Source organism: Mustela nigripes, chromosome 5 (genome assembly GCF_022355385.1).
Source record: "Mustela nigripes isolate SB6536 chromosome 5, MUSNIG.SB6536, whole genome shotgun sequence".
In the NCBI taxonomy this organism is placed as follows: Eukaryota; Metazoa; Chordata; class Mammalia; order Carnivora; family Mustelidae; genus Mustela; species Mustela nigripes.
The window spans coordinates 141,579,704-141,600,695 of NC_081561.1; the positions used below are offsets into that span (position 1 = coordinate 141,579,704).

The 20,992-nt window shown below is 46.4% G+C and overlaps 1 protein-coding gene across 2 annotated transcripts in view; it reads left to right on the forward strand.

The window, feature by feature from the left end:
• FNDC1 (fibronectin type III domain containing 1) overlaps positions 1-20,992 on the forward strand; it is a 111,799-nt gene that overhangs the window by 35,216 nt on the left and 55,591 nt on the right. For both annotated transcript variants that reach the window (XM_059401365.1, XM_059401366.1), the window contains 4 exons: positions 11,665-11,871; positions 17,197-17,295; positions 18,045-18,162; positions 20,081-20,268. In XM_059401365.1, coding sequence (XP_059257348.1) covers positions 11,817-11,871; positions 17,197-17,295; positions 18,045-18,162; positions 20,081-20,268 — 460 coding nt within the window. In that variant the 5' untranslated portion in view covers positions 11,665-11,816. The remainder of the gene's footprint in view (positions 1-11,664; positions 11,872-17,196; positions 17,296-18,044; positions 18,163-20,080; positions 20,269-20,992) is intronic.

Sequence of the window (20,992 nt, forward strand, 5' to 3'; positions counted from 1 at the left end):
CCAGAGCTGGTCCTGGATCATTTCTTGTCTTTTCCGGTCCTGCTCATGACAGCCTGGCAGCTCCCCGGACCCTGGGACAGCCTCAGCGGCCTGTTAGTCCCCATACTAGGGCCTCTACTCCCTGACTTCCCTCTTGCGTGGGAATTTCTGAGTCTTGTGGGAGAAGCGAAGAGCTAAGCCGATCTGCACATTTGTGACCCCTTGCAGCTGGTCTGCTGACTCCAACTGGGTCCTCAGCACTGTCTGGCAGTTGTTCTCTGTGTCCTTCCTAAGGCCACTTCCTTTCTTCTATGGGCTGTCAGGTCTAAAATATTGCCACTTTGCTCATTCTCCTTCCTCCTGCTTTCCTCTGGCTTCTAGCCTTGCTTCCTGCCTCCCTCTGAAATAGAGGTCATCGGCGTCACACCACTCCTCTTCTTTCTCATGATTTCCAAACCCTCATCTCCCTTCCCTCCTCTTGTCTCCGAGGGGAACTGCTGTCCCCACGACTCCTCAAGATTGGCTTCATGTACGTGAAGCTGCTTTGCACACATGGTCAGACCTGAGGGTAAGCCTAGGTTCGGGTCCATCATAGAGCTCCACTAGTCTCCTCGGTGCCTGCCTCAAAAGGCTGATGCCTGCTGGTGAACAGGTGTTGAATTATTTAACATGGAAATGATGAAACTAAGAAACCATGTAAACCACAGTTTGGCATCTTTATTCCTTCCCTGGCATTCCTTTTATTAGGAAATACCTATGGTCATATGAGAAATGGGTGTTTCATAATCTAAAATTATGCATTCTTGCCTTTCCTATCAGTAGTTCATCAGAACGAGCACTGACCTTCAGGTGTGTGTATCTTCTTGCCAATTTATTTAAATGTGACTGATGTGGAAGGTGGAAATTCTAATCATAGTGTCCTGCTATGGGCCCTTTCCTGACCTGTTGACTTCAGAGCATAGTCACCACCAGGCTATACTCCCCACCCTGTCCACTCCTTCATGGCTGGCCCGGCTACAGCTCCAGCATATTCCTGGATCCGGATTCCTCAGCTGTGAAATGCTGGGTCTTGATGGAAAGATTCTAGTCTCCTTTCTAAGAACCATCTCAGGTTCTAAGTTTTATTCTAAAGTTCTAGGATTCCTTTCAGCTTGGAAATGTTGTGAACTGAGGACATGAAGTGTATGGATTCCACCACTTTTATTGGGTGATTTTAAACTTTGCGAGCAATTGGGAACCATTTGTATTACTGAGAAATGACTCTGTGCCTTTTCCTCCACTCCTTTGACTGTTTTGGGTCAGCAAAATCAAAATCATATTATTAAAGGGAGAAATGCTGAATTGCAGTTCCTAGGTGTTGAATTTGTGCCTGAGCACACGGAGGTGCACAGAATAAAGAATCATCTCCAGTGATCCACCGGACACACGTCTCCCCCGGGCCCCGTTGTCTGTCCCACCTACTCCCCTTTCTCTGAGTGTGATGGCGTGGCAGACCACCACCCTGTGAGCCAGGAAGAAGGCCCTGCTAACATATTTAGACGGTGGGCGTCACTCTGGGTAAAAGGTCACTGGTGTAGCACACCAGTGAGCATTTACACACAGTGCTGCTCCCTTCGGGGCTCTATCCCATAATGCTGGAGCCAGGCCAGGGGCTGCTGTGTGCCAGACTTGTGCTTAAAGTGTACCCCAGTCCAGAATTTTTAAAGTAATTATGATCAGATGGTCCTATTTTCTCACGCTAGTTTCAATTAACGCCCCCCTGGCCCACAGGGAATTAGTAATGTCTCTGGCCTGATTTTCTCAGTAGCTTTCTCATGCAATCATGAGTTTTATTAAGTGCAGTTTACAGGGCAAAAATCAGTTTCCGCTCCCCAGCCTGGATGGTGAGCTGCCTCAATGGTAGGGTGCTTTGATTTACTCGTCTTTGTATCTCTGGGGCCTGGGTCAAGCACACAGTAGGTGCTCCATAAATGCTTGCTAAACAGAAGTGCATTTGGAGGCTGCTTCCACTCACTCAGTGTCTGCGCCTTGGGAGGGGAGATGAGCAGTGACAAGGCTAGGCTAGGGCAGTGTGAGATGCAGAGTGGGGTGTCAGAAGGTCAGGGTCACCCCTGGCTAGTTCAGCTGCTGCTGCTGGGGGTGGTCCTGGGCAGGGCAGAGTATTGGCCACAGAGGGGTGTGGCCATCAGTCAGAGATCCTAATTCTTGCCTTCAGTGTCTTGGAATGACATGGAGTACATTTGTGGATTGGAATTCCACGAGGCGGCTGGTCTGTGAAGACGAGGTGTGTATACAGCAGGCTCCATCTGCTATGGGGATATCCCTTCCTCCTGGGGCCTCCCATCTTATCCGAGTGCCTCCTTCCAAAGTCGCCTCTCCCATTAGAGTGTAGACTTCCCCAGCCTGCAAGCCCGTTCTTCAACAATGAAAAGGTAGGCAGTGGAATCTTGTTTGCAGAGCTGTGTAACTTCTCCCATTAGAATGTTCTTGGGTCCGAACAAAGGCCTCAGGGGTTCCAGCCCCCACAGAAATGCCTGGAAGGGAATCGGGAGCTGTCGCGGACTGGAGAGACACCCCCACCCCCGGCATACCGTGCGTTTCCTCCGCATCGATGAATGTGAGTATGTGCTCACAGACTTTCCCATCAGTGAGTGCCTAGGAAGCTGGTGACCGGGAGTGAGGCCGTTTCCCCAGGTGTGGGGTGGGTGCTCTCTTCAGAGGCTGATGAGGGGCTGCTCCCAGGGTCAGGGCAGGGCCTGAATGCTGGAGAGATGAACTGTCCTCACACGTATGGCCTTCATGTCCTGCAGTCGTTAATATACCTAATGCTTCTGATGAGGTCAGCATCTTGGGGGCCAGCTGCCACTGTCTGATGGCAGACCCCTCACAGGCTTTTCCTGTCATGTCTGAGTGAAAAAGAGGTCAGTTATGTCCCTTGTGAGGTCTCTGAAGGGGGATGTGGTCCTTCTATAGAATTCCTGCAAATGCAGGTATTAGGCCTGAAAGACAGCCCTTCTCTTTGAACTTACCAGCCTGTTCATATATCCTAACCCGGTCTTCCATTCGCAAAGGGCATGTTGGGTCACAGTAAAAAGTTGAATTAATCAGCAGCCACTCGACAGAAACAAGGTCTTTCATTTCCAGAAAACAAGTGCATTACTTACGGCCCTGCTGAATGAAAGCAAGGCAGAAGAGCTTTAGACTAAAACAAACAAACTGAACCAAACAAACCTTGGAACAGAGACAGTTTTCCTCAGCATATTTCCCACTCCTTCATCTTGGCTTCCATAGTCTAGGAGGTTGACCCCATGTTACCCTGCAGGGTGAAGAAATGCCAGATGTCTGCATTTCAGCTGTTGAGGAGATCAGGAATGGGCTGCTGCTCCTCTTGCTTTCCGTGGCCCTCATGAGTCCTCAGGAGGAGCTTCTGGAGGCAACATTACCCCCAGAGGCATCCAGACCAGATGCTTCCTGTGACAGCCCCTGCCCATCTCCAGTGGAGGAGACCTCCACAGCCAAAGAAGCTCCCTGATCCCCTCATGCTGTGTCCATGGGGCTGGGCCAGGGCTGGCTCCCTGCAAGCTCCTGTCACAGATGGCTGAGGACATCTGTGGCTGGTATCGTCCTTCCAGGCTCAGAGATGAGTTGCTGTCCTGAGTGGGAAGCAGACCCTCGCTCTGCCTATACTGGAAGATGGTTGGCTTAGTGTAGGGAGCGATGCCTCTCAAAAGGCTTAAGATCTGTAAGAACTGAGGGATGTGTCCATGGAAGTAGTTGCTGAACCTCTTCATTCTCACGCCCGGGGCAGGACTTCACAGTCAACTTGTGTAGAGCCCCATCTCGGGTGACCTGGCATTTTGCAGCCCTAGTGTTGTGGAGTGACATTGCCAGTATGAAGTCATTTTTACTGATATTCATAGCACTGCTGGGGTCAAAGTCAACCACGGATGGACACTTTGGATGCCAGCCTGAAGCTGCTCATGTACCAGGGGTTCTCACGGCTTCTTAGACTGGGCTTCTCAGAACCTGGGAAGGTGTCCATGAAGGCACAGGAGACACTGGCCACGTCCACAGGAAGTACTTTCTGGATGATCTTTCAAAATGTTACTTTCTACTTTAAAATGAACACCAAGATATTAGAGTAGTCTACAAAACTGAAGTGGGATTTTGAGAAAAAGATTATGAATATGTTGCCTTGCTCCAGGCTTCTGGGATTCCACCGTCTTCTTTGCTGTTGAATGAACTTCAGGGAAGAGTTTGAGGAGCTCTGCTAAGGGATAAAGGGATTCCACAATCTTGTGAAACCGACAGCAGACAAGACAAAATGACCTCTGTGGAGAGGTTCCAGGAGGGCTTACTGTATTTGCTTTGTTTCTGAGACAGTCCTCTGAATTTTGATGGTCACCCTTTAGGGCACAAGTGCTGGCAGCCTCACACCAGCCTGTGCGGTTGGCCTCTGACTACTCTGTCCTTTCTCTACTCCATGCCAAGTAGGATGCTCTGTGGCTCCCTCATCCAGTGACAGTCTGGGTGTCCATGCATGATCCCAGAGAGCAGGAGGGAAGAGTCTATGAAGAACTGCACAGGTCCTGGGGCAGGAGGAAGCTTGACCAAAGACACTTAGATTGGCTTGTTTGTTTTAAGAATTAGTGTCTGATGTTTTAGAAAGGCTCTTTGGACTTCCACAATCCATAACATTATTAGTCACTGGCTGTGGTGTGTTCAGGGGAGATCAAGGTTGTTTTTCTTTCTTTTCTCTTCTTCTTCTTCTTTTTTTTTCTTTCAAGATCTTCTGTCCTCCTTTAAACCCTGGAAAGACAGTGAGGATGTACTGCCTCTAGGTGTGGGCTTAAGGCTGCTGTTTTAGTAGCTCTGAGGGTGGCGAGATGTATATAAGTTGCAAAACTTCTCCCTCATGTCCCAACTGCTTCCCAGGATGAGTCAGGCAGGCAGGCCATCGGTTTGGCTTCCCAGGTGCTGGGCTCTTCATTGCATGGTGTTTCCCAGAGCGCTGAAATGGACAAATGTCGAGAGACTCATGTGATGAGTGGCTCCTGACGGAGCAGATGGACTGACTTCCCTTAAGAGCAGCGAGGTCTTGGGGACAATGTTGGCATTTTCTCTAAGTAGTATACTTGTGGTATGGAAGTCATGGACAGTGATTCCTGGAGCAGCAGACCAGATCCTTCACCCCACGGTGTCTATGAGGTACCAAGGGGGACTTTGGGGGACTTTCTCCAAGGGCAGGCACCATGCTTATGCCATAGTGTGGCTGCTGGTGACACCAACTCTGTAGCCACTAGGAGTTTCTGAACAAGAGTGAAGTGGAGACAAGGAGGGCTACAGATCCAACAGACCGCAGGTCCAGCCCAGTTTCCTGCCCCTGCTGTCTGGCTTTGAAATTCCCCCTTAAGCATCCTCAGCCTCACTTTGTAAACAGGGCATTTTTGGGTGATTGTGAGGACGTTTGTCAAATGCCATCTACCTGGTAGGGATCCAATAATTTATGAAGGTTGGTGACATAGTGACAGTCACTATTCTAAAATAAAGAAATAAGGTACCCTTTCTCCTTACTGTTAAATAGCTAGGCCTATCCAAATATCACACAAAAACCCAGTAGTCAGATTATTGGGATGTTTTTTGGAAAAGAAAACAATAGCATTCAAAAGACTTCAGTTTAAGTGTTGCATATGTTGGTGTGGAAGGAGAGTTTCGTGGAACATTCAGAAGTGTCTCGAGATGACGAGTCAGAACTCTCTCAGGAAGGAGCCCTTGGCCTACGTCACTCCGTGCCGGGGCTGGGCCTACGTCAGTGGCAGGGAATCCATACTCTGAGTGGGGGCAGCAAAGCCCACATCCTGTCTCTGTTCTGGCTGTCCACAGTCGATCTGCACACCCTCTAATGCATCTTCCCTCCCCTTTTCCTGCCCTCCCTCCTCTTCTTTATGCTTATTTATCAAAAGTACACGTCAGCGGGGGCACCTGGGTGACTCCGTCAGTTCAGCATCTTCCTTTTGCTCAGGTCATGATTCCAGGATCCTGGCGTAGAGTGCCTCCCTGGACTCCCTGCTAGGTGGAGAGCCTGCTTCTCCTTCTCCCTCTGCTGCTCCCCTGCTGTGCGCTCTTGTTCTCTCTGTCAAATAAATAAATTCTTTAAAAAAAAAAAAAGTTCTGGAACACTGAAAAGAAATTTAAAAAATAAATAAAATAAAATAAAATAAAATTACACAGAAGCTTTGGACTCGCACCTGGCTCTGATAGAGGTGGAGGCTGGGGCGTGTTTTCACAAGCCCTGCAGGTACGTCTGATGCACTCTGCGGTATAAGGGTCACTGCACTGGCCTCATAGGTTAGACCCCTTCCTGCTGTACAGATTGGTGCCCCTGCTGCCCTCAGGGTCTGATGTTAGGGAATTTGGGGGAAAGTGCTGGGGGCAGAGGACAGGGGAGCGGAGAGCCAGATAACACATAGGCCAGCCCTTTTGGGCCATGAAGAGGAGAATCGGGACTGTCTATGTCTGTGAAGCTGGGCGGGCAGTGAAGCGGGGTGCCAGGCTGCTCAGTGGAGCTGTGTGCTGAGTGATGGTGGATGTTCTGTAGGAAAATGAGAATGTCCTGTTACCTGAGACCGGGCTGAGGAAAGCGGTCACTGGACAGCAGTGGTCATGGACTCTTTTATGCCACCAAAGAGCAGGGACTTGCTCAGAGTAACTGACAATTGTTAGATGTTGATGAAGAATAGCACTGCCAGTTTATGGTGCAGAAAAAGGGGTCTGGATTGGACCACCTCATAGCTGAGAAGGTTTTCAGTGTGAAGAGTCTTTGGCAATAGTGCTTTCTTCTGCGTATGTTCTTTGGGACACATTTTTTTGTGCCCCCTGTGTGCAAAGCATCACCGTAAGCTCTGTGGTCCAGCCATGGCTCACGTTCTGGAGGGGGCGGGACACCCATCCAGGGAAGCTGATAAATTGGGGGTTTCCTCTTTATCACAGTCTCAAACACATTTAATTAAACAATTAATGTGTGCTTAATGGAAGCCGAGTACAGCTTTAAATGCCTTATGTGGATTATCTTATAAAACTCCGTATGCTGTCTATACTTTACAGAAGAGGAAACTGAGCTTCAGTGAAGGTTCTCAAAGTCACCCAGCCTGGGAGTACTAGACTCAGATTCAGACCCTGACTTCGGTGCTTGTGGAAGCTGAGTGCAGAAGCAACCATGTTCAGCCAGTGCTGGAGTGTAGATGGGCACAGCACCTTGTTGATCCTTTGATTTTTTAATTTTTTTCTTTGTGAAAAGAACCGATTTTGATTCTGTATAACTTCAGAATGTTGGCAAATTTTCGTAGCTGGCAGGAGAGATCTGCAGAGATGTTCTAGTCCTGTCTGGCTTTCTGGAGTCTGCTATAATCCAGGTGGTAATCGTCACACCCAGCTGCCCTGCCAAGGAGACAGTGTGTAATCAAGTGCTGTGGGTCTTCTGCGATGGACCCATTCTGAGTAATCTACCTGATTCTGTTGTTCCAAGAGCAGTGGAGGCGGGACTGTATCCTGCCAAGTTTAAAAGATCCTCTGTGCCGGTCAGTGTGAATGTGGTCACTCGTGGCAATTGTGACTTCCTGTTTTCATGATAGAAGACTTAAGGGAGATTTATCAGAAAAACTTCATGGGGCTTAGAGAAAATACTAAAATAATTTCATGGCAAGTGAATTTGAACCATATGGGTAGTTTTTTTTTTTTTTTTTTTTTAATGTGTGCATCAGCTTAAAAGAAGATTACCAGATGACCTATAAAAGATCTTAAGAAAATGGTTGATTGTATGTATCCCAGAATATTAAAGAAAGGAAAATTTCAAAATACTTGAAAAAAATTACAGTTGGCTTTCCTAAAACCAAGGTTTGGAAGATGGGGGACTGTGTTGAGGGGGCCATTTTCACCTTACTCGGTGGTTTGCAGAGTCAGTGACCTCTGTGTCTGGTGGGAGGAGGTCTCACGACAGTCTTTGATGAGAGGCCTTCTCCTATTCATTTGCTACCTGCTGTGTGTACTGTCTGGTCTATTTAAGTGTGCGTGCACACACACACACACACACACACACACACACTTAATGCCTACTGTGCCAGGCATTATACTCATGCCCTGAGGAGGGTCTGTCTAGCTCAGAACCTTGCTTCACATTCCTTGGCAGAAGAGGTTAGGTGGTTGGCGGGATGGCACATGGGGTGACGGGAGAGTGGAGTGGAAGACGTCTAGGGAGATGAGAATGGAACCCAGCCCGCAGTGCTTGAGTTCATGTCCTCACTTGACACTTAGTAGCTGTGTGGCCTTGGGTCAGCGACTTCACCTTTTCAAACCTCAGTTTTCTCTTGGGGATTATGACATGTATCCTACTTAACCTGGAAGCTCTTGTAAGGACAATTAAAATAAACCATGTGAGGGCTTACGGTAAACTGTGAAGTTCTATGTAAAGCAGGCAGTGTGCTTGGAGGCTGGGGCTAGCCTCAGCCCTGTTCCCCATTCCCCCTTGCTCAGAAGGCCGGCCTCATTCTCCAGCCCTGGTGTGGGGTGGCTACATAGCAGGTTTGAGACTGTGGTGAAAGCCCGTACAGTTTGAGGGCAGCAGTGTGGCTGATGCCTACTGGGCCTGGCAGGAATCAAGACAGAGTCACAAGCTGGGCACCTGAGGCAATAAACTTGTGCCATGTGAGACCAAGATCCTGGTCCTTGGAACCTTACTGTTTCCTGTTTCTCAGGGACCCTGTCATGGTTCCCATGGTCTTTTTCCTTTTTAGAGTTTTGTCAGTGCTTTACTGTTGAGTGTCAGGGGTTATCTGTTCGGAGTAGAGACCTGCTGTGTTCCCAAGGCTCAGCAGTGAGAGTGCATCCTCCCGAAACACTTTGCCCTGTGGTGTGCGTGCCTGGAAGTGTCCCAGGACTGGAGGGGAGCCCCATGGCAGAGAATACCATCTCCATTCAATAACTGATTTTTTTTTTTTTTTCCGACTCGTGTAAGACCCACATGTGTGTTCTCAGTACATTCGCCCATTTTTCTGGTGATCACCCAGAACTCCCAAGCTGATGTGTTGCTTTCTGGAATGATGGGAGCATTGCCATAGGCCACAGAGGGATTTAGAAAGAGCCGGGATCGGGGTGCACCGAGGACAGTCCAGCTGATAACAGCACCATGAATATCTGTCCCATTTACTGCTGTCTCAGGAAATAGACCGCGGCAGCCATGGTTGGGTGATAACCCTGTCATTTCTGCCCAAAATACTAGCAGTGCAAATGGCCGGTGGCAGCTTGAGCAAGCATCATTTTCAGCCCCACATCAGTGAGAGGTTGCCTTGAGGAGGTATGAACTTTTTACGGAAGTAAAATAAATATCCTATGTTGTTGACAGGGATAATTTTCACCTTATAAGCTTTTAAAAAACATAGTACTGACCCTTGTCCAAAGCTGGGAACCCCATGAAATCAAACCCCAACCTCAGGTGGCTTACCCTCAGGGAATCTATGTCATCACTCACAGGAGGGTCTTCTGTTGAAACTGAATTTTGTGCATGTGGTGACAGTTTGTACTGGAGGCACATAAAGGGGAACGTGACTTAGAAGCTGTAAAGACAGAACGAAGCAAAGGTTTTTGCTTCCTGTGAAATTTTCTCTTGACTTCTATGCCCCTGCTCATGGCTCATGTCAAGTCTATTTTGTGCCTTTGCACAAAGCTGAAAAAGGCACAAACACTATCACTGAGAAAGTCAACTTGGTTATGTGTTTTGTTCTAATGAAAGTCCTCTGCCAATCTGCTAACTTTAAAAACAAACCAAAACACTGTTGTTGATAAATGAGACTAAACATACTGCTCGTTATCCAGATTTTGCTTCTCATATGTGGTTTTTATGAGACATTTCCCTCAGTATTTAAAAAAATTCCCCCTCAGACCCTACACAAGGTCTATTCATCAGTGACCAATGCTGACAAAGGGCATTCCTGTTCACCTCTGTGACACAGTCACCTGTGGACAACTCAAACACTTAATAAGTTTTAGTAGCCTGGACCTTTCTAGGAACATGGGCACCACTTTATTAAGGCTATGAATGAGAGATCCCCATTGGGAATGCATATAAGCTACCAGGTCATAGGATTAATGTAGGAACTCATACAGTTACTCCGTGCTCTGCCATTAATGAGCTGGCTTATCAGTATTGAACAGTTTGGCAAATTATTTTCTTTTGAACTATATAAACGAGTGCAGTTATCATTTCCGTAATTACTTGATGGTCCTTAACTTTTATCGAGGCTAGTCCTTGAAATTGAGAGCTTACCTCCAACTTGGAACAAAACTGAAATCAGTTTAGTAGAACCCTACGGAAAGTGGTTACACTCATGACCCCAGGCTGTAAAGGCAAGTTCTATGTAGTTAGTCCTTTGGCTGCATTTTTGGGTCAAAATCAAAAAATCTTAATAATGACCATTTTGCATATAGAGAAAAGTATTTACTGAACCATAACCTGGTATTCTTATAGACGCCTTTAGGAATGGGGGTGCCCAATAATTGAGTAGGTAATCTCCAGCTCATGTACTAAAGGATATTCCTTTTGATTAGAGTCAAGACATGGGCACTGTGTGTCTGACTTTTCAGAATAACCATCTCCAATGGCTATTGATTTATTGCATTCTTGAAGTTGACACTAACTTGAGACATTAGATTTTATTTTTATGTCTTTGCTTAGCTGGGAATTTTCTAGTCTAAAAAGTTAGTTGAGAATTGACTAATAATAAGGCCAATTATTATTGTTATTATTATTATTATTATTATTATTATTATTATTATTCAATAATGAAGAATAATGCCTGGGAAGTACCTGGCTTCTGTAGGTGGAGAGATGCTCATTAGCCAAACTGTATCCCTGGTGCAGGGCCAGAGTGCGGCTAATGTCCCAAACGGGCAGTGTGGTCGTCACACCCTCCCCGCCCCCGCCTTGTTGCCAAACTTATCAGCTCTTAATTGATATAAAAGCAAGACTTTGAACACTAAGTATTGGTCCACAGAAGGCATTGCTTTGAAAAAGTTAACAATCAGGGTGTCTCTTGAGATTGCTCATTTAGCAAGAGGATTTCTAGACATCGATTTCACAAGGAAAGAACAGAGACTGGGGATTGCTGCTCTGTCTGTCTGGAGGGGCAAGACAGCCGTGTCAGAGAAACCAAGGTAAAACACAAAAACCAGTTAGCATTTCACTCTTAGGGATTTCCTGTAAAAACAAGGAAAGCCTGTCTTTTCAACCTTAGAGTGGAAAGTGCTTAGGAAAGGACTGTTAGAAATAATGCACAAGTGTGTTTGCTCTATTTTTACACTGACCTTTGGCTCTCACTAGAGAATATACAGTTTTGGCCTTAAGAAGGCAAAATAGACAAGAAGGAACGTTGTAAAACATCCAAAATTTCTGGCTGGCAGCCTCAAAATGACTTCTTGAGACCTCTCTGTCTGAAGCGCGGGGAGGAACGGGTGCATCGAGTGTTGATACCCTGGAGGGAAAAGTGTTCCTACTAGCATTGGTTTACCAAAAATGGATGTTTTGAGCCCAGCTGCTAATTGTTGCTGCTCCGTCTTTAGACAGACTTTACGGACTCAGCGGTTCACTCTTAGGGGTATACTGTGTAATAATTTCTGTGTCATGTCCTCTTTAAGAAAAGGAAGTGCCAAACAAGCCCTTGCGTGTCCGCGTCCGATCCTCAGACGACCGGCTCTCCGTTGCGTGGAAGGCACCGCGCCTGTCGGGAGCCAAGAGTCCACGCAGATCACGGGGTTTTCTTCTGGGCTACGGAGAAAGTGGCCGGAAGATGAATTATGTCCCACTGACGAGAGATGAGCGGACGCACGAAATTAAAAAACTGGGTGAGTTCAACGTTATACGGTATCCGATGTGTTGGTGACCTTTGCCGTCACGTCAATGTTTAGAAGCTCGTTCGTAAGCGAAGATTGTATTTGAGACGCAGTGCTGTTCCCTTTCCAGGTGTGAGGATGACTAACTGTGCTCTTTGCTCTGTCCGTCCTCCGTGTCTTCCTTCTTTCAACCTGCGGTTAGTGGCAGGGCGAGCCCCCCACGTGCGCCTCAGCTGCTGCCTCATCTCAGCACCAGTTCCTTGAGCCGGGCCGTTACCCTGGACGTGGGAGGGAAGCTGATGCTCTTCGCATCTTGTCTCTGCTTTCACCATTTTGTTCTTTCAAGCTTTGTCTCAGCTCCCAGGACACTGGACCTTGGGTCCTTTCAAGATGAAATGTGGCCGCTGATAGAGTTGCACGCCGGGCCCGCCTTCTTCCTTTGCAGACCCTTGCTGTGTGAAGGAAGCTGTGGCCCTGGGATGCAGATGGGTACGTCTGCTGGAATGGGGAGAGATGGTTCCAGCTTGGGTCGAGGCCTGACCTTGGATGCTCTCACTCACTGACAGGTCTGGACAGTGGCGGAGGCCGCAGTCCGAGCAAGGCGACGCTGCAAACTCCTGCTGTTCCCCCCTTTGCTCACACCCCCTGGCTGACCGGAGGAGTTTGGCGGGAGGTGCCGGGGAAGCGTGGGTTGCCCCTTTGTGTGTTCTCCTCCCACAGGGAAGCCAGACTGGAGAGAGCACACGATCTACTCAGTTCCTCTGGGCACAGGTCACGTAGGGCCTAGGGTTGGGCAGCAGAGCCTGGCGGTTCTGCCGCTCATACTAGAAAGCATGCTTGCCCCATGATCTCCAACATAGCCGGTGCCAGCAGCAAATATGTTGGCCCCACTGCTTATTCTTCAGTCTCTTCCAAATTGGATCAGTGCTTGGATGAGGAAGGGGGGTTCTTTATTGGACTCTCCCAGAAGACTCCAGTAGGACCTGGTGATCTCTTCACTTGGTGATGCCAGCCGGGCCGGGCCTCTATCGGTGAGATGGGCTGGAGGTGGGAAGGAGAGCCGGCTCCGGGCAGAGGAGCCCAGAAGGGCACAGAGCAGAAGGTCTGTGCTATGAACAGAGTCACTGGTGAGAGGGCAGTGGTGTCCGTGTTGCCTCCTTAAGTCTTTGTCAGACTTATGGACAGGCAAGTGGCGGGAAATGAGACAGGCGAGACAAAGTAGAGAAACGGAAGCCAGAGTGAGGGTTCTAGGTTTGCAGCAGTGATGACCAGTAGTTTGGAGCTCAGGAAACAGCCTGGTGAGACAGGTGATGGTGGGACCAGGGCTGCCTGTGGGAAGAAGGTCTGCTGGCCCCAGGTGCCCCGGGTGCTCCGGGAACACAATCCCCTCTGCTCAAGGCATGACCACAGATTCTGGAATTTGGACAAGAAGCTCCGAGTTCCTCAGGACTCCCAAGGCCAACCCCGTGGGCCACATGGCAGGCGTGTTCGGGGCTGGTTTGAGCTGGTTAGAGACACTAGTGGAAGCCACGCTACATTCCCTTCTGGTATAACCAAGAAGTCACTGTCCTATTCAAGCTGTCTGTTCGGCCACCTGCTGAAGACCCTTAAACAATTCTGGTGGGTGTTCTCCTGGGCATAATATACAAACCTTCTCAATACTCAGACTCCACAGTCCCCCGACAAAAAGACCAGCTACCTTTCTTCTCCAGTGCCACCGGAAACCACGTGGGATCGTAGAAGGCGCTGGAGACATCTGAGCTGAGCGTGTTTTTTGAGACTTCAGTATTAGCAGCGAGACCTAGAGCCAGAGGCCCCGTCATCTGGAGACGCATCGGTCATTCATTCCCAAACCTACCCCTTGCCCTGAATAAGTGTACTCCTCAGGGGAAATGGGCCAGATTCTACCCAGAGTATCAGCAGCAGGGGAGTCACTCCTTCTGCATTCCCGAGGCTGCAGGGCAGCGTGTTTCCAGTGGGAAGTTTTCATTGTTCTGAGTCCTTCATAGATACCATGCAGTAAAACCTGGTTTAGTGCGAACAAGTTTCTCACCTGACTGGTGCTGCTGTCTCTTCATTTGCTTGGTAGGGACCCCTGGCTCATCCAAGGGCAACAGACAGATTTTTCTGCTTTTTGAACTTGAACCAATGTGGGAACTGAGGTCAGGGCTGGGCTCCGGTCCCAGCCTTATAGACAGTGCCTCCTACGCCTCCACGACGTTTTGGCTTTGGAATTTTCACCAAAAAAAAAAAAAAAAAAAGAAAAAGAAAAAGTGTTGGACTTGCCATCACCAATGCTCTATGAGGCTGCCAAGAAGAAGAAGAGGTCTCCCTGGACACTTGCTCTATCATAATGGGGAGGATGCTGTGAGTTCCAGGAGGGGATGTTGCAGTTGGACCTGCTGTGTCATGGGAGGCCAGTGTCCTCATTTTCTCCTACGTAGGATTTTACTTATGTTTATGACCGAGATGCCATTGAGAGCGTGGTGCCCACAGAGAACGGTCAAGGAAACCTGGAGAGAGGTGGGGTCCTGTCAGCAAAAGTCCCACCCGCCCACTCATTCACAAAGCACATGTGACTAGATGTTTTCCGTGTCAGGCCACTTGGGGTACCGGGGCCCCAGCAGTCCCTCACAGAGACAGATCCCAGACAGAGTGTCGTGAAAGCAGAAACCGTAGAGTAGGCATGGGGGGGCCTGAAGTGGTGTGGTGGGCACCGCGGGCCAAGCCCATCCAGGGGAGCATGGACAGCAATGGAAGACAGAGGCCAAAGGACACAGCAAGTGCCCGGACTCACGTGGGAGCGGGACAGTACTAAAGGAGTAGTGCATGAGTGTGGGGCCTTCAGGAAGTTATGACAGACAGTCCCAAGTTCAGAGCCGATACACTGGCTCTGACAAGGGGCTGTGGTGGCTGGGGCGTCAGGGGGCACTGGGCTGATGATGCTGGGGTCATTTTGGAAATTTTATCTCCAGAGTACCAATAATCAGGGGCGCAGAACGGAGTGTGTTATTGTACCAGTGAGTCTTCGTTATTTCTGTGAAAAAGAGACTGTTGCTCCATAACCAGCACTTGGCTCTGGGGCCTCCTCCCTCACCTGCTGTAGTAAATCCTGGCGTCACACTGGCCCTAACACCTTGTCCATGACTGTGGTTGGGTCATCTCATCCCCCTGCCCCTGGTTTCTCATCTGCAAAGAGGAGACTGTGAGAATAGCTTCTTCATGGGGCTTTTGTTGGGACTAAATGAGGGGCAGGCGTGACACACTCAGCCCAGCCGAGACCAGAACCAGACACGTGGACTCTTCTGGTTTATTCTACTTCATGGTAATCTCAGGCCAGGTTTAGTGTAGAGAGCTAGCAAGTCAAGAATCTGGGTATTAACAACAATCTAGGAACTTTAAGAAATACATCACAAATAAGTAAAAACATCAGTTGCGGGAAATTATTCATTTCTTGGGGGCTCTTGATAAATGATGGCACACTGCTTTTTAAGTTTCTTTTTATGTGTTCCTTGGTTGCGAGGTTAGATGGCAGAGTTTTTCTTTGTTGACCTTTGGCTGCTTCCTTTGTCAGTAGCACCAAGAAATTAACCATCCTATGGGACTTCTCTTTTTGGAAGCTTAGTTTGATGCTCTATGAATCCCAGTGTTACAAGCTTGATTTTTCTCTTTTATGAAACATATATTTCAAAATCCGGTGGTAGCATGTCAGAACCTTAGCCTAAATAATAGTTTACTCATCAAAGCATGAGTTTCATTTGCCCTATGTGTGTGTATGTATGTGTGTGTGGAGAGAGAGAGAGAGAGAGAGAGAGAGAGAGATAGGCTGTTCAAAGTTTGTCAAATAATATCCCCTTCCCATGAAATGTGACTGGCTATTGCAGTTTATAAGTTGCTCTGTGTGAGGTTTTTGAATGTTGATCTCCTTTTATGTTTAACTGACATGCTGTTTGCAAAAACAAAGGGTTAATTTTCCCGTTACTGTGAGAGTTTGCAATGCCTGAAGTTCCCGAGTGTTACAGAGTTCCCGAGTGTTACAGAGTTCCCGAGTGTTACAGAGTCCCCGAGTGTTACAGAGTTCCCGAGTGTTACAGAGTCCCCAGTGTTACAGGTTCTCACTAGCATCTCTGTCATCTCTGCAAGTTTTGCTTAGGTATTACCTGACGGTGTAATTGCCTGATGGTGTATTACCCGATGGTGTATTACCTGATGGTGTATGACTAGGACTCTATCATACTAGGGAGCCTGGGTGGCTCAGCCCATTAAGCATCTCACTCTTGATTTGGGCTCAGATCATGATCTCAGGGTGGTGAGATGAAGCCCCATGCCGAGCTTCACACTGAGCATGGAGCCTGCTTAAGATTCTCTCTCTCTCTCCCTCTCTGTCTGCGTCCTGCCCTCTCCGTGTTCATTCTATCTCAAAAAAATTTAAAAAAAAAAGAAATATATCATATTGCTTCATTTTTATTCTTAAACTAATTAAGGCCGTTACTGGAAACTCAGTCAATAGAGCTGGGAGTTAGGCATTAGAAACTCCGGATTCAGAGAAGATTCTGAGTCCTTCTTAGGGGCATGACTGTGGGCAAATCGATTTTCTCATAGCTTTATGTCCTTACTTATAAAGTAGAAGGCCAAATTGGAATTTAATCAAGGTTTCATCTGGATCCCAGATTTTATGATTTCATGGTACTCAAGAGTTACAAGTTTTATTTCATCATTGTAATTTTTTTCCTAATAGTTTTCAAGTTTAGATTCGGTTAGGTACTACTGGAGTGTGGCGTAGAAGGAACTAACTGAAAGAACAATCTAGAAATAAAGGTTGTGTTTGAACTCTGACATTTGCTCTTAGCAAATCTTCGGAGGCTCAGTTCTAAGGAATTCAGTTTCCAAGGGCCCAGCATCCTCTCTGCACTGATAACCTGGTACACTCACTCTTCTTGTCTTGCTCCCTTCTTTGTGATGACAGATAAAAGCCCAGAGTGAGCCCTCTTCTCTATTTGGAGGTAAAAAGAAGTTGGGGGGATTCTGTGGGCAACTATATTATTGTTTTCTTTTTTAAACATCGGTCATCTTTCTTCAATGTTGAGGAAATAGAAACCCATTTCTCAAGAATTACAGGTAATGATCACTTCCACGTTTTCTCACACGATAGTGTTTTTCTTGAGCCTATTTTTCTAATGTTCTTGGTCTCATCTTTAATGATCCTGAAGAAGTTGGAATGCTCCAGAAAGACGAGATGGGAAGGGAGTGGGGCTGTGGGTTGGGGATGCGGACACAGAGGGTGTGCGTCCCGGAAAGCCAAGCGCGGAGCCTCACCCATTGCCGGTTGGTCCACAGCCTCGGAGTCGGTGTATGTGGTCTCCCTGCAGTCCATGAACTCACAGGGGCAGAGTCAGCCTGTCTACAGGGCTGCCCTAACGAAACGGAAGATTTCAGGTACGTTTCCAAGGACGAACCTGCTCACGTCCTGGTCTGTGTGGATGCCGGGTTGTTTCCAAATGATGCTGCATAAGTGGCAAATCACTTGGATGTCACTGAGTGTGAAGGAAACCTCGGGACCGGCTTGGTCACATTTCGGGCACGAGCATGTTTCATTTATACTCAGAGATAAGCATGTTCGTCTGAGGAAGTATATTTCTCTGTGTATTTTGAATGGCTTCCCCGTGTGACAGATTTGCCGCTGTAGGACTGGCCAAGCATTTGGTCCAATTACAGTCACAGTCTAACCCACACATCAGTTGCCCTTGGTAGCAGACCATGAACAGAGAGAAATGAGAGTCTGTGTGGAGGGGGCAGTGAGCAATATCTGCCCTCATACTTAATTTTAGCCCAAATCTCTTAAACGTAGCATTGAGAAGAGTGAGAAGAGTGTGGTAGAGGCTTACTCATAGTCTGACCATTGTTCATTTACCAAGGGATTTTTTTCCCCTACATCCATTCACAGATTTTTAAAATACTACATCTTAACAAATTCCACATACCTATTCTGGGTCCTGCACCTTAATTTAAAGAGGCAATCTGCAGCATGATTATTTTCAGGAATTCACACTTTATCTGTGATTACAGTTTTATCTGACAGATCAGATACTAAATTATGTATATTTCTATATTATCATTTTTGTTTATGATTATAGGGCAGATCCTCTTGTTGAGATAACCTCTAACATGTCCCGTTGTCATTTCAGAAGAGGATGAACTAGACGTGCCTGAAGACATCAATGTCCGGGTCATGTCATCCCAATCCGTGCTTGTAGCCTGGGTGGATCCTGTTTTGGAAAAACAAAAGAAAGTTGTTGCATCAAGGTACTTTCCCTTATTTATTTGTCTTTGTTTTAGTATGAGAGATGTGAATTTCTGGTCCTTAAGAGACATGTGTTTATTTGCATGACCGTATCTTCTGACATGTGAGTGCTGGACTCTCCTGTAGCTGGGTGGTAGACTGTTCTATGACAATCTAGCTAGTCTCGGGTGCCGTCACACATTTTCCTCAGATCAGATATGACCAGGGCCTTGTGTGTAATGCACACAGCAGGACCTCACTTTTCACTTGTTCAGAGTTTTGTCTTGTGTCTGGAAATTCCCTAGATTCCGTTTTCTTTCTTCGCCCCATGTGGGTTTTGCCTTGTCTCACTGTGATCTATTTGTGAGCAGAGGATGTGACCCCACTTTAGGAGGAGTCTTACCTTTCCTCCTGTTAACCAGGAAGGGTGACAGTAGCAAGGATTTTTAGGTAGAGAAGGGGACATTTGTCAAAGGCCTTGCACACCGTAGCTCTTCATTCTTCAGACACTGAATTGCCTTATATCTAGCTCATTTGTGCATAGCAGAAGGCACTGTTTTGTCTCATAATGATATTTTGATAATATTAGATATTATAATAGCTCATGATATTATGCCGCTCAGATTTTTATACTGATTTGCAATAGCAGTAGAAGAAAAAGCAATCATAAGATTAAAGTAATCTTTGTGTTTAAAAAACATTGGTGAACACCATTCCTTGTTAGTGCTAGATTAATATAAACATCAAAATTTTATTGTTAAACTACTGAATAGTTTATATTACCAAGAAAAGGCCAGGATTTCTATATATTAACTTTTAGGACCCTATATATTAACTTTTGAACATATCTACAACCAAGAAAAGTGAACGTCCTTTAAAAAAATGAATGGAGTATAATTCTGCGATTATATATGTATTTTATGTATATATTTTTATATTTTTATTATATATATTTATTCTTTATACACACACACATCATTATTTGTATTATATACAGTTTTTGTTACTGTCTGTTAGTAAAGAAAAAGAAAAAGACATCTGCTTCATTTGAAAGAAAGTGAGAAAGCTCATAGTGATTCTCTTCCATTTTGTTCCTGATTACCACTGGACTTTGATTCCCAGTATCTTGATCAAAATGATAAAGGGCCTGAGTTTTCTTAGCAAGACTCTTGTATTAATTGGAAGGCTGTGTCTGCAACTGAAGTCTTATCTTGACTTATTAAATAACACCTTGTTAATGCTTCAGATGCTTTCTACTGCCAAGTGGCTGCAAAGAACATTTCTTGGCAAAGGAATACAATAAATGGAGTTTGCAGCTCTTTGAGTGTGGAGGATGTCTTCTGTCTGGGACCGTTACTACCATGTTTGCTCCTAGCATTTCTCTCCCTGATAATCATACAGTAGAGTTCCTTTTGCAAGCTCTTCTATCCTGCTCTGTTTATTACACACTTTTGCTCTTCTCATGGTAATAATTCTACTCAAAACCACATGCTGCCTTTCCCCCTGAACCTATAGAAAACATGCCTGCTTTGGGATGAAGTGAATCTTCTTGTCTGTCTTTTCTGGAGAACCAAGATACCTTGGACCTGTTTCAGTTCTTCATATTGCTTTTTTCACACCACATGTCTGCACACACACACACACACATCCCTCAGAAGGCACCTGCTTGGTCAAACCTGTCCCTCTTCTGTCCCGTCCCTTCTTTATCTTGGAGCTGTAAGACACTAAGCTCCATCTTTCCTGGCTGACTTTAGACACCTTTCCTGGAACTTAAGAGTAAATTCTTTGACTTAATAACATAGTCAAAAAATGTAGATGTTTGTCCTCTTTAATTTCTCTCCTTGCCTCCCAAAGTTATTACTCATGGGGAAGGAAGAATAGCAAGGAACCTAGCGTTCAGTTGCAGAGAATTGGTCAACCGGTTGCCTTGTTTCCTTATAGACAGTACACTGTGCGCTATCGAGAAAAGGGGGAATTGGCAAGGTGGGACCACAAGCAGACCTCCAACAGACGCGTGTTGGTTGAGAACCTGATTCCAGACACCATGTATGAATTTGCAGTCCGTATTTCACAGGGTGAAAGAGACGGCAAATGGAGTACATCTGTCTTCCAGAGAACACCAGAATCTGGTCTGTATTTAAAATGGCCTTTGGATCTTCCATTTGGGAATTGCCCTGAAAATAAGATTTAGGGATCATTTAAGAAACCAATGGTGATAAAGTCCAGCAGGGCCATTTTTTAAAAAGTAACATTAACCCTAAATCTGGGATGTGTTTCTAGGTACTGAGGCAAAGAAGTTCAGGTCTTGTTGCTCACATTTATCCTTCACTGGCCGTCTTCATTAGCATGTTATCCTGACATGTGGAGCTTAGTACATCCCAGAATAGAGCATAATTACAAATCACCACAGGATGTGTGCATGCCCCTGGGTAATGCATGGGGGGCAGGGAGGGTAGGGAGAATCTTCTTCCCTGAGGCTGAGCTTGCGTTTGATTCTGGGGGAGAATTGTACTTGGTATCAATTATTTTCTTTTTTAAATGATGTCTTTACAAGTTTTATTAAAAAGAAGTTCAAACTGGATTATAATCTTCTTTATATATTTCAAGATTCATCAATGAGAGATATTCTGAATTTCTAAAAGCATTTCCCTAGATATGTCTGAACTCACTTCATGAGTCAGTAGCACTGACATAACCACTATATTGCACAAAGAGTAATACAAGGTGGAGTTTTCTATCATGTATATTAACAATGAACATAGTAGTGCTGCCCTGAAAAATCTATTTGCAGGAACCGTATGTCCCTTACTTATAAAATATCCATAAGAGCATTTTTAAACCTTGGGTCCTTGT